Raw genomic sequence first — 13,994 nt, forward strand, 5'->3', positions numbered from 1 at the left:
AAAAAATATTTTATTGATTCTAATACTCTTTGTAATTCACTAAAGCTTAAAGAAGGAAATAAAAGATTATTTTATGCTTATGAAGAAGATACTTATACGTTTCTGTGGGTTGTAATAGAAATACATAATAACTGGAAGACCTTCCATTAAAATTGTCAAATATTTGAGTATCTACTTCGTATAAGACATAGTGTTTAATATTGAAAAGGATTTTGATCTTAGCCAAAAGGCCGAGAAGCAATTGAAAAGGTTTTTGAAAAATGTTTGATTTACCTTTGAGGGGGATTTGATCAATCAGAGAGAACAAATGAGATTGTAAATTGTCAAAGTAGAATGATTGAGGCTTAAGGTTCAGAAGATAGAGTTCCTTGCCTAATATGTGCACATCCCTGGGTTCCATATCCAGCACTCAGAGACCAAGACAGAGATTGATTGGGGTCATAGTTGTGATGCTTGGAACGCTTACCTGGTGTGGCCAAAGAAAGCAGAACTGTGTGACATGCTTCATTTCCTGAGCACGTTGCACATGCTCCTTTGTGTGTCACTCCAGATTCCACTCCTCACGCCTTGCACACTGCTTGTTTCTTAACATGAAAAGGAGACATACTTTTTTTGAATTTTGAAATTAATTTTGTTTTGAGTTTTTCAGCAAGAAGTTCTTTCCGAGCTCCTTTCGATGAATAGTTCTGTGTCTTGGCACTGCCATCACTAAAAGTGGCTGTGTTTGTTTTATTTCATAGTTTTACAAATGTTTCCTGTATAATCAATTTAAATACTGTTTTTTTGTTTATTTTTATTTAATGTCTTGCATGTGTGTAAGTGCACCTATGTCATCGCAGAGAACAGAAGAGGGCAACAGACCCCTGGAACTGGAGTTACAGACAGTTGTTAGCTGCCATGTGGGTGCTGGGATTCAAATCCAGGTCTTCTGCAAGAACAGCCAGTGCTCTTAACCACTGAGACATCTCTCCAGCCTGTGTTTTCTTTTTTTAATCCAGATTTTTCCTTATTGTTACTTTTAAGATACAACATTTGAGATATTTTTAAGTCACCACAGTTTATTTTCAAAGTAGCTAAAAGTGATACGTGATCTCAAAAAAAAAAAAATAAGTCGGTCTCAAAATATTGTGAGTAGCATGACACTGTTTAAAAGGGGGTTTGGAGATTTCACCCACTGGTTTCTCAGCTTATCTCTGGGAGAATAAGCAAAACTGAAAGTTGTTTCTTTGGGAAGGAGATGGATCCTGGGGCAGAAAAGAACATACATTTTGTTGACTTTGGAATTGTTCTTATGATAAAAAAAATTTTTTTTAAAAGAATACCGTACTTTATGTAATTTAAGAGATTCTATATTGACAAATGGCTATATTCCTTTCAGATGGCCCTGCTGAGGTGCCAGTGACCAATGGGAACACAGCCACAGTGCCAGCCCTGAATGATGATCTCGACATTTTTGGACCTATGATTTCTAATCCCTTACCTGCAACTGTCATGCCCCCAGCTCAGGTATGCACTAAAAGCATGGTTCTCTATGACAACCACTTCCTTTCTAAAAAGCTTCAGAAACTTAACTTTGAAATAATAGTCTCTGAGCAGTCATTAATTTAAAAAGCTGTTCTTTAGGCCAGGGCCTACTTAGCAAGCTATCCTTGTAGCCTTTTTTTTTCTTTTTTAATTTAACATCATTTTATTCAAATGTAACCACTTCTATTGATTTATCATCTTTGGCTGCTTTGGTGCTGCAGCAGCAGAGGTAAATAGTTGGGGACCATAAAAACACAAACTTCATTGTCTTTAAAGTCTTAACACTGGTTTAGGGAAAACAACAGTATTTAGAATGAAGAGTGGGGGGAAAAAACGAGACAACCTCAACCTGACCTTAAATCAGAGGGGGTTTTTTGGTCTTTTTGAAACAGGGATTCCCTGTAGCCCCAGCTGACCTGGACCTCACTACATAGACCAGGCTGGCCTCGAACTCACAGAGATCCGCCTGCCTCTGCCTCCTGAGTGCTGGAATTAAAGGTGTGCGCCACCACGCCTGGCTAAATCAGAGGTTTTTAAACTTTGTGATTTTATAAATTTTGACTGGAATACTTTCTAGCAAATTCAACATCCATATTTTTTTCTGAAGATAAATTATATTTTAAGATATTCTTAAATATACCTTGCTTTTTTGGAATGATTAAACAAAAACAATTAAGAGCAATGATATTAATTACTATTTCAAAAATATGGTGAAATTCTGAATCATTTTTATAATAGTACATAGAATTTTTTTCAGGTGAAACATCAACTTTCAGGGTACAAATTCAAGCAGGTATTCGTGCAACATTATTAGTCCATCTTATTTTAAATTTACAAAAAACAATTATCTTGTTCATTGAAATGTAATAGAGATATAATACTTCTTTTTCTATAGGATAAGCTGAACCACATCTGAATTTGTCTGGAAAGGTTTTAAAAGTCTGTCTTGTTAAGACTAATGTTTTACTACAAATATTTTTGTTATAATAGTATGTATTTACTACTAGAATTTAACAAGTAAATTTCTTGGGAATTAATTAGTTTAAATGGATCTTCAATTAAAATTGCATACAGCAATAGTAGTATTTTCAGGAAAGATAGCATATTGGATGACTGCCCCTTTTCTCCCTACAGCAACTCATAAAAGACAAGGACAGAGGGGACTTGTAGAGATGGCTCAGTTGAGAATATGAGTTTTCTGATTCCCAGCACCCACATTAAAACTTGGGCACTGAGTTGGGTACAGCAGTGAATCTCTAACCACAGTGCTGGGAGTGGCTGGGCGACAGATGGATCCTTGGAACTTCATTGGCCAATCAGTTAAGCCAGTTGGTGAGCTTCAGGCTCAGTGAGAGACAGTTTTTCAAAAAATAAGATGGTCAACAAAGACACTTGACTTTGACCTCAGGATTCCATACTCACAAGCACATATAACATGCATATGCACCCAACAAACATAGGCCACATAGGAACACAGCACACAAAAAGAGGAACTGAGTATACTGTTGTTTCAATTCATTAACATTAATTACAGTGGCAGGAAAAATGAGAATTCCCCAAAATGGGAATTTTTGTAGGCATGGTTGTAATTTTAAAAAGCTGTCTAATGTGGCTTTGGGAGGTATTTAGGGTATTTGACAATCTGAGCATGAAAAGCAATCCATTTTGGTTTAGCATTCTGTAGCAAGACAGTTATATTTACTAGACTTTTCTGGCTTCCATTGGGGCATGCTTAGACAATTAGAGTCCACCTCTGAGGCTTTGGTTTACTTCAGAGGTGGACTCTGTCATGTGGGTCATGTGGGTGCTGGGAAATGAACCTGGTAAGTACCCTAACTTCTGAGCCATCTCTCCAGCCCTGGCAGGGTTCATTTTAAAAATTCTTTCCTTGAGCACAGTTTTTGAACCAAAATTGTGCCCATCGTATTGAGTCCTGTAAAATATCTGAATAAAATTAGCTTTTTTCCAAACTACATGCTAAGATCAAACTCCACATGCATTTTCAAACTAATGCCTTTGACAATAAAGTATATTGTGTGTGTGTGTGTGTGTATGTATGTATGTATATATGTTAATATACATGCTGCCACTGTGAAAGGTACTAATTCTGGTGGACTTTTAGGGTGAATTGAGCTTTAGTTTGAACACCAAGATCATGAATTACTCTGAATTCTTATTTTACTTCTGGTGTTTTGTAAGCATGTGTAAATTCGAGTAAAAGATTTGCCCACATATGAATATGAAATAGGCAGGGCTCTCATCTGCTTAAGCAGTCTTGAGGCCTGGAAGTAGCTTCAGAAATATACATGTATGGGGAAGATGAGAGGGGCTTCCAGAACCAGAATCCATCCATCCTTCAATCCCCCCCACCCCACAGAGTATGTAGACTGCATAAGTGCTGGGACCGGTCTACGGTTCAGCTTTGGGATTCCCAAAAGGCCAGAAAGCCTGAATTATAAAACAGGCAAACATGGTTCTTCTCTTAGCCCTGGGATGTAAGCAGACTTTTGAGTGCTTGCTAGCTATGCTGTTTAGACAGTGTCTGTTGAGTAGGTGCTCCATGTTTTCTGTCATAAAAAGAAATGTATTTAGATCATGTTTGTTGGACTGCTGTACTATAACACAGGAATTAAAGTTTCTCCACCATTTTGAGTTTCTTCATGATTAAATCTTACTCAGGGAAAATAGAGCCCAAGGTATTGAGTAGATTCCTATGTTACACAGCAACTGATGTGAAGATCACTTAATGATATAGTTGTTTTGTTATCTAACAGTATTAACAGTAAATACTAAGTAGCTAACCCTGTGTAAAGCCCTTGTGGTTACTGAACCTATCATTTCATAGGAGAGGTGTCAGATGACAAACATATCTTAGGGCAAACTATCCTAAGTCTTTGAGTAGGGGGTCCAGTCTTGCCAGGCTGGCTATGACCCATGCTGTTAGCCTCTGTGATCCTATACTTTTTCGCTGGTTACTGAGATATAGTCAATTAAAGATTATTATTAGGTTTGGTATTCTGTCATATCTAATTTCTTACGTATTTCAGAGATTTTGAAAAATAAGAGAGTTTTTTCCATGTGTTTCATAAGTTTTGCTCAGTCATAGTAGATTCAAAATATGGTTCTCCTTAAATGAATTTGGATAAAATGTTTGGACAGTAATTTATTACATGGTGCTCTAGCCAGGACATTAATGTTTGAACTTATCTTCCACTTTCTACTCACCTAAATTTATAGTTTGAGAAAAATGTTAACCAGCTTTTATCACTAAGCAAGATTGTCAGTTGTGATTATACAGTACTGTCTTTGTGTACGATATGTACGCTAAATGAAAACTTTTGTTTTATATTAAATATCTAAATATTTGTGATTTGGCTTCAAATGGCATGTAGGATATGAATGTATAAGTAAAGTTTTGCTGTACTTCATTTCTGAATTAGAAGCATTCTAGTGTTAAAATGAACCTAGAATAGGTGTATAAGATTTTTACAGTGTAGCTTTTGAAAAGGTAAACAAACCTTTTAATCAACCATTGCAAAAACCTCGTCTCTGCTAGTTGTAGCATTCTTTATTCCAAAGGATACACTTCTCAAAGCAGTATACTCAGATAGCTTCTGCAGATTGTCATCCCCATTGTGTTGAAGATGTGATAAGCAAAAACTTTCATCCCAGCCCTGAATATGGCTATGAAACAACATAAGTCTCCTTCTTTTCCGCTAACAGGTTTAAATTAGGAAGTATTGCACCTTAACCTAGATGCTTTGTGTGAACTTATAAGTGATCTTAGATGTCATCATTTTACCTCTTAATTCATTCCTAATTTCATAATTTTATTTGGACTTTTAACAGATGAGCTATTCTATGTACTGTGTAGAATTCAACGGTTTATTTTGGTGTTTGTCTCAGGGGACTGCCTCTGTACCACCAGCTGCTGCCTTGTCTACAGTAACATCTGGAGATCTGGACCTGTTCACTGAGCAGACTACAAAGCCAGAAGAAGCAGCAAAGAAACAGCTCTCCAAAGACTCCATCTTATCTCTGTATGGTACAGGAACCATCCAACAGCAGAGCACTCCTGGTGATTAATTTTGAAATCTGCTTCCAGTGAATGACAGTAGCATTATAGAGTATATCCTTGGAAATTATATCAGTTACACTTTCCTGTGGTAGTGGGTGCTTATCCTGAAGTTTACATAACTCTGAAATGAATGAAGCATTAGAATTAAAAAATACATGAATCACAAAACTTTATTCATTTAAGACTTAACAAGCTGTTCACATAGCATTATTGTTTTACAAGTTTATAGGACATGGATTATCTTTGAAGAATTACTGGAATTTGATTTACATGAAGTTTATGACTGTGCACGGTATATTCCCTGCAGGTAAACAATAAGCAGTCAGAACGGATTACACACAGATTCCAAAACTTGGAAATGTTTTGCCATTATAGTGAAATATTAGCATAAGATTATTCAACTTAATCTATCAGACCCTTTCCTCCAAAATAAGTTCATTTCCCATATAGACTGAAACTATGTTACTACTCACCTACTTCGTATAAAGGCAAATGGTCACCTCTCACTTGTCTAGTTGGTTTGGGGACACCAGTGGTGCAAGTCAGCAGAAATAGCATTTATCCTCAGGCTGTGAGCTTTGGCTTTCACAATAGAAAATACTTTGAGTAGCTATTGTAAGGTTATATTTTCTAATTAAATTTGTTCAGATTAATAATCCATTTGTCTGCATTCTAGAAATAACTGGCTCTTAAGATTTAGGTGTGGATTGTTTTGAGCATTCATCCTGGAATGAACATTTCTGCTATAAGTAGATCAGGAAATTCGTTCTTTTTGTGTTTGTAGCCATATACGATGCAATAGCCCTTTTCTTGTTTTTTTTTTTTTTTAATTCATGGTTATCACTATACAGGTGTGTTTATGGGACCCACAAATATACCATTTACCTCACAAGCAGCGACTGCTTTTCAAGGTTTTCCTTCGATGGGCATACCAGTGCCTGCAGCTCCTGGCCTTATAGGAAATGTAATGGGACAGAGTACAAGCATGATGGTGGGCATGCCTATGCCCAATGGGTTTATGGGAAGTACACAAACTGGAGTGATGCCACTTCCTCAAAATGTCATTGGTCCCCAAGGAGGAATAGTGGGACAGCTGGGTACACCACAGAGTAAGTTTGGCCTGCCACAAGCTCAACAGCCTCAGTGGAACCTCTCACAGGTAGGGGTCATGTACTTTCCATCTTCTCTCATCAATCATCTTTATTTTCTGAGTTAGTATTTTTTTAAATCTCATGATGTAGCAGAAGAATTGTGTAAGAATAATGCTCTATCAGTTCAAAGTATTTGTAGGTATCATGGGGTTTTATTAGATAGACAAATGCCTTGCCACTGTCTTTATTTTTATTCTATAAATAAATTTTAGGATTTTTTTTTCCCATTTCAGACAATAATGAAATTGTCATGGTGAACATTCCTAGTCTTTGCTATCTGGAAAATTATCTTGGACAGCTTGAGACTTCCCATCTGGCACTTATGAGGCTTAGTACCACACTTTACTCAGCCTCTTGGTTGAGGGAGGGGTTTGATAGTCCACTTAGATAAGTCTATCTTCACTAGTAATTTTGAGTTTTAATTTGGTTAATTCACCAATGTGAAAGAAATCAGTTTCTGTTCTCAAACACAATTTTATGCGGGAACAAGGCTTTCTTCCGTGTCATGTGGTTACTGACCAAAGATTTGTAAAAATCTTTGGCTCAATAATTCCATGAGATTACCAGACCCTATTTATCACAGATGTTCCCATATAAAATTTCATATGTATTAGTTTAAAATCAAGCAATAACATTTTTGTATTAAGTGCTATTTTATTTTTATGTGTATGAGTGGCTTTGCCTGCATGTATGTAAGTGCACCCATGTCATGCAATGCCCACAGGGATCATAAGAGGGCATCAGATCCCCTGGAACTGGGGAGTTATAGTTGTTATAGTTATAGCGTGTGGATGCTGTGAACAGAATCCAGGTCCTCTACAAGAGCAGCCAGTTTCTTAACCACTGAGCTATCTCTCCAGTCCGTTTGACTTTTGTTTAGCTCCTTAAACGACGTCTTTTGACTTAGATTCCTATTCCCATTCCCCTTCCTACATAATGACCCACCAAACAGCTTAGTGCTTTTGGTTTCTAATCAATGGTTATACTTTGAGAATATTAAGGGAAGCGTCTGAAGTGATTACTGACCCACAAGTGCTTTTGAGCTATATTCCTATGAACAATGATACAAAAAAAAAAAAAAAAATGTATGACACTGGTCTCTACCCACTGGAAAGCTCGAAAATGCCAGATGTTAGTAACAGCTTTTGTATGGCTAAAATGCTGAGGCTTACTCAGCTCAGGTTAAAAAAGCACAGGTTGAGCCGTGAAGAGTTAATATAGGCCTCTTCTTCTACTAGAGTGCTGAAGAGCAGCTGCCATGTCAGCAGGACCATGAGAACATCTGAGCAGGTGTGAAGTCATGCTTTGCCTGCCCTTCCCCACATCTGATCAGTGTGGTTATCTTACGTTGAGGAGAGAAAAAAAAAAACAACAAAAAACTGCAGAAAGAACGCAGTTAACACAGAGTATAGGTTTTGAACTTACTGTGCTTTATGGTAATTCTTGCCCCTCCAAGTATATAAAGTGATTTAAGATGCTAATAGTAGAGAGTTTATATTTTGTAACCTTCATAGGATACTTTTGGAATATTTTACTTTTTTTAAAAGTGATCTCAGTCTGTAGTAGTCACAGCACAAATATCTTGTTGAGTGATGGACACAAATTCAAAGGTATTTTTTTTCAGTTGTGGTTAATATTTGGGGATTAAAAAATGAATCTAGAAAGTGAACTAAATATGATTGAGATTTATAAGCAGTGCTAAAAACTGAAGGGGAAAAAATATCGAGGAACAAAATAGCTGTTTGGTTTCTGTAAAGAAGTCCTTATAAATCAGTCTGCTTTTTCCCCAGTGCTTTGACTGATTTTCACATTAGTAACAAATATCCAACTGTGGCTAAAGAAGAAAGAATGAAGTGAAAGAATCCTCTTAATCTAAGCCTTTTGTCTGTTTCACAGGTGAATCAGCAAATGGCTGGCATGAGTCTGACTAGTGCAAACCCCACTGCAAGTTTTGGCCAGCCCCCCAGCACAACAGCAGGATGGTCTGGAAGCTCATCGGGTCAGACTCTGAGCACACAGCTGTGGAAATGAGAGCTGCAATATGAGTTTCATCCAGAACTACCACCTGACATTCCTCGCTTAAACGCATCTAGTTCCCCTGTTTATTCATGTACATATATATTATTTTCTGTTCCCCCATTTCTTCATATTAAGAATTACCTGATTGACCGTGTTGGTCTGTACTGATTAAATTTGATGTGGTGAAAGCAGGTTGAGAAACCATTTTCTGTCAAGGGCAGCTTTGCTCACATTTCCCATGACTTCATAAGCCACATTGAGAAGCTGCTCAGTCAACTTGCATAATCAGTTTTAGTCTCAAAATTATTGCTCTAATGTTTGCATATAAGGGAAGTAGTTATCATGTTAGTAATACCTCTAACAGTATAAACCCCACCCCAAATTAGCCAGTAATCTTGTAGGAAGGTACTGTATGATCAAATGTTTAATCATATAAATAGAATGTAAATGCATCACTGAGCACTGTTTTCTAAGTGTATCAAAATTCTTTTATTTCATCACTCACTTCACTGTGCTGTTGTTATGATGTGCTTAACAGGGAACGTGGTTAGTGAAAGGAAGATAAACCTGGATGTTACTATAAAACTTAATGTTTAAAGAATTCAAATTTTATCAGCCTCTTGTAATTTGGATCTCTTATGTACATAGTGCTAACATGAAGACCTTTTCTGCACTATATGAAAACAGGGTAACTAAAACAAAGCCACTTTTAATCCTTGAAGGTATATCCAGGTTTATGACAGTAATTGTGTTTACATTTTATGGTGCCTAGTATTGACAAAATGTTATTTCCCTATATTAAACAGATGAATCCATACTTTGTTTTTTATTTGTGGGTTTTATTTCCTACAATGTATACTGCCACTTGTGAAGCTGAGAATTGGGAATATTTAGTTGTACAACTTTTTAGCACAAGTTCTAATGCCTATTCCATTCTACCAGTTATAAGATGAATTGAGAGGGAAGGAGCAGTACATAAGATACTCAGAATGATAATATGCAGAATCATTCAGCTTTACAAAAAAATCTTCCAGTGAAGTTGTAGAAAATACATGCAGAACAAATGAAGACATTTTTAGCATCCAGTTAGCGTATGCTAACTGACAAGCTCTGTGTAGACAGATGTCCGTCAGCTAACAGTAAAGGCTGCTGTACTGAAGTAAAAGGAACAATACCTGAATAAGCCGCAGCCTAAACTCCAATCTTCTTCTTCCACACCCCACTGAATGGGCAACTGTTCCAGTTGCTACTTGAGTCTACACCTCAATGTTCACTGTGTCCAGGTGGTACTTGGGCTCATTGGCTAGATTGACCTTCTCTGTCCGAGTGTGCCACACAAGAACCTACAGAGGGGGAGAGATTTGAGTAGCCTCTATCAACACTGCCACTCGAGGTGAAGCATGAGTGAAATGAATGAGTACCTTGGTGCAGTTATTTGCTTTGGGTTCCAGTTCTTCGACTGTGGTTATCTGCTTTAGAAAGTCAGATTCTTGCATTCCTGGCTGGGATCCACGACGCTTAAATACAGCTTTTGGATTGGACAAGATGACCTGCAGACTCACAGCAAATCCTTTTTATACAGTAAAAAGAAAAAGAAAACTTATTTATATACTTTTTTCCCTTGATAATTTTGTTCACATTAAAAAATGTACATGTGTACTTTATGCTAGACTTCGGTGAAGAGCAAGCAGCATTATGTGCATACAGTCTCAAAGGAAACTAGTCACTGTGATTTCATACACTGAAAGGACACCTACCACAGACTATGAAGTCGAAGTCCATGCTTCAGAGCCGCCACCTCACAGCGGTCACCACAGATCCACATTTGATACTCTGAACTCATTGCCGCTAACCACTCTGTGGTATTAGAGCGCCAGCCCAGCTTTCTGCCTACCTTTGACATCGTTGTATGTGCTTTATCAAGTCAGCACTGCTCCAGCTGGCTTAACATCGAGTAGATGGTAGTGGAAGTACTATTGATCACATGAAACACGAGAGAGACCTAACTTAGTCATTTGTTTTCATCAGAAAGCTTGAGAAAGGGGCTTAGAGTGCAGGTGATATTAGGCCTTTAGTGAATTAATTTTTTTGGATTTGCGTTAAAAAATAAAAAAGCTGGGAATTTAGTTTAGTGGTAGAGCATTTGCCAACCATATGTGAGGCTCTGGGATCAACCTCCAGTACTGCAAAGGAAAAAAAAAAAAAGCTCTCTTCATGATTTGGTCATGACAGATTCAATCACTGTTTAACCCTCAGTTTAAGAAATTCCATTTAAGCCTTGGTCATGTCAGGATGCCACTCCATAGCTGACTGCATGTAATTGTTTGGAAGGCTGAAGCCTGAGCCCCTGCTCCTGACCAAAGTGACACTGAACTCAAGCACACACACCCCTATCAGAACTGAATGTTTACAAACCAAACCCCAGGAACTTTTTCTGTAGCAACTGTGTGTGTTCTTCTCCATTACCAGTTGATTGATGCTTTTTTTCAGAAGTACAATTAAGCAATGTAACAAATGAAACCAGTTAGTAACAGAAGAGCTGTAAGACCACAGCCTCCATTCTCATCACCTCCAGAATGCTAGACCAGGCAGTCGTGTGCCCTGGATCCTGCTGCCTCTTTGGGAAAAAACTTTCTGCTACATACAAACGACATGCCCTAGGAAGTGCTGAGTGAAGCAGAATGGAAACCATAAATTATTAGCCTCAGGACTTCAGTATTCTCCAGCAGCCCTGTAGGGAGGTGCACGGCACACTCTAGCACGCAGCAACACTGAATTTGGATTTACTAGCCTTTTGTTTTGGACTAGATCCTTGCACTTGGGACACTGGTCAAGTCACTTAAACGTTGTTAATTCTGTAATGTCCCCATTCCCTCTTCTGCAAGGAAAGTATGACAAGTTGGCAAAAAGATTTCATTGACCACAGTACTGTGCAAAAGATTGCAATATAAATAAATACTGTGTAAACAGTATCAAGAAAGGTGGATGGTACAGCCACCATTCTAGATGGACGAGGAGTAGTGGGTGGGTAAAGGACCTGTGAGAGTTGCAGGCCAGTGCCAGGCCACCTGCATGTCATGCCACTCTGACAACAGATCTAAAGTCTTCAGGCATACCAAGGATAGCACGAAGCTTAGTTTTTAAGAAGCAAAGCTTGAAGCTAATAAAGTGCTTATTCTCATAAGACCAAATTAATTTAATTTTAAAAGATGTCTTGCTTCCTTTCATGTGCTTACAAATAAGCTTCATCCTTTTATCTAAATGTGAGCCTGGCCTCCATCACACTGGAGCTTTCAGGTACCAATTTTTATGTCCCTGTTTCTCTCTCTCTCTCTCTCTCTCTCTCTCTCTCTCTCTCTCTCACACACACACACACACACACACACAAAATACAATTTATGTGGAAGTAATTCTGAATATCTCTCAACACACACACTGAAGGATATCGATTATATGGGCCAAATTATGTGGAAGTAATTCTGAAAATACCTCATCACAACCACTGAAGGATATGGATTATATAGGGTTTGTTTGCTTTTTGTTTTTAATTTCCCTGGCTCAGGAATAGCCTCTAGTTCTTGATGTACTTGCATGGCAAAGTTTAGCATAGGCCACAGCCAGTCATAAAGCTGCCATTGCTTTTGCTGGAGGCCCCCTTTCTGATCTCACGGAGAATGGTATGCACCTGAATCATCTGCCATACTGAGACACCAGGGTGAGCTATGAGTTCTTTCTCAGAAAGAGCAGTGTCTTTAGTTCCTAACTTGAGTTTTCAAACAACATATGCGTCAAGCATATGTCTTTCCCTTTTCAGTGAGTAATTCACTTTAAAGTTAGTGCTATGTCTTTTGGGCAATTAGGAGCCCGACCAAAACCGTAAGAGTAGGGTTTTCTTAGGGAAAAAATATGCTAGTGAAAAGTTGTTCACTGTGAATGCAGGACTTTGTAACTTCCAGAGACTTAGGAGGGGAGGATATACTAGCCAGGACAGGGCCTGTCTCAATGTAGGATATACTTACTAAATACTGGGTAGAAAAATTGGTAGACCATTTAGAGTCCAACAGCCATTCACTTCTAGACAAGATAAAGCCATAGGGACTAAACCAAAAAACGTTTGGAAAGTTTTCAGACATTGGAGAAGAAGCACATAACACAGTGTCAGATAAATCTGAGCCCTAAAGCTGCTCTAGCTTTTCATCAGAAGAGGCTTTCAGACCACACCATAGCCAGGGAACCCCAAAACACATCAGTCTCAAATTGAACAAGGGAGAGCCTGAGGAAGCCGAGACAAGAATTGCAGAGCAAAAGGCCCTGCTGAGGTCTTTAGTGTGATCAGTCAACTGCAGATGTACCCAGGCCAAGTGAAGAACTGGAAAGGAGCAGGTGGGTCAGCTACAGGTGGTCACCCAGGCCAGGGTAGTTTACTTTCTCAACACCAAGGGCAGAGCAGCTAGTAATTGCTGCAGCACTTGGATGACAGCATGGACAAGAACTGTCTGGTGTGGGGTCAAAAAGCCATTAAATCTCAGATGGCCCTGTCTAGACTTAAAAGGCCTTGAAAAGATTAAAATGTCTCCAAATAACTTAGTTGTGCCCTAATACAAAAAAAAATACATATTTATGGCAGTATATGTTATTTGTGTATGCACAGTATATGTATGCATATATATCAGTCATTGCCCAACAATTAAAATTCAGAGTGCATCAGAACCAAAATTGCCTGGTGCACAAAGCAGGGAAATGAAATACCATCATGAGGAGAAAATTCAATGGGCAGAAATAGATGATAGAATTACAGAACAAAACTGTATGAATATACTTCATATTCAAGAAGGTTGAAGAGATTTGAGCATGCTGAGATATGGGAGCTATAAAAAAGACAAAATTAGGGCTGGAGAGATGGCTCAGCGGTTAAGAGCACTGACTGCCCTTGCAGAGGACCACAAACCGTCCCTAACTCCAGTTCCAGGCGAATCTGAAGCCCTCTTCTGACCTCCGCAGCATTGCATGACACAGGTGCACTCACATACATGTAGGCAATACATTCATACACATAAAATAAAAATAATAAAAAAGACAAAGTCACCTTAACAGTGAAAATACTGGATGAAAAATGCACTGAGGGAAATTAGCATATGAGACATGAACAAGTAAAAGATCGGCAACACTAAACATGTAACAAACTACTAAAATGAAATAAAAATAACTAGAATCAGAATGAG

The 13,994-nt window shown here is 38.2% G+C and overlaps 2 protein-coding genes across 6 annotated transcripts in view; one reads left to right on the top strand and one right to left on the bottom strand.

Moving 5' to 3' along the window:
• Smap1 (small ArfGAP 1) overlaps positions 1 to 10,374 on the top strand; it is a 168,318-nt gene extending 157,944 nt beyond the window's left edge. For 2 of the 5 annotated variants that reach the window (XM_008856288.3, XM_008856289.3), the window contains exons 8-11: positions 1,379 to 1,506; positions 5,431 to 5,602; positions 6,454 to 6,761; positions 8,650 to 10,374. In XM_008856288.3, the coding sequence (XP_008854510.1) occupies positions 1,379 to 1,506; positions 5,431 to 5,602; positions 6,454 to 6,761; positions 8,650 to 8,784 (743 nt within the window). In that variant the 3' untranslated portion in view covers positions 8,785 to 10,374. The remainder of the gene's footprint in view (positions 1 to 1,378; positions 1,507 to 5,430; positions 5,603 to 6,453; positions 6,762 to 8,649) is intronic. The other 3 variants (XM_029557797.1, XM_017795163.2, XM_029557796.1) reach the window with 2 other exon arrangements.
• B3gat2 (beta-1,3-glucuronyltransferase 2) overlaps positions 9,122 to 13,994 on the bottom strand; it is a 95,074-nt gene continuing 90,201 nt past the window's right edge. The window contains exons 3-4 of the mRNA XM_008856287.2: positions 10,194 to 10,342; positions 9,122 to 10,115 (exon numbers count right to left, since the gene is read on the bottom strand). Coding sequence (XP_008854509.1) covers positions 10,029 to 10,115; positions 10,194 to 10,342 — 236 coding nt within the window. The 3' untranslated portion in view covers positions 9,122 to 10,028. The remainder of the gene's footprint in view (positions 10,116 to 10,193; positions 10,343 to 13,994) is intronic.

This window comes from Nannospalax galili, unplaced genomic scaffold (assembly GCF_000622305.1).
Source record: "Nannospalax galili isolate Female #2095 unplaced genomic scaffold, S.galili_v1.0 scaffold206, whole genome shotgun sequence".
Lineage (NCBI taxonomy): Eukaryota > Metazoa > Chordata > Mammalia > Rodentia > Spalacidae > Nannospalax > Nannospalax galili.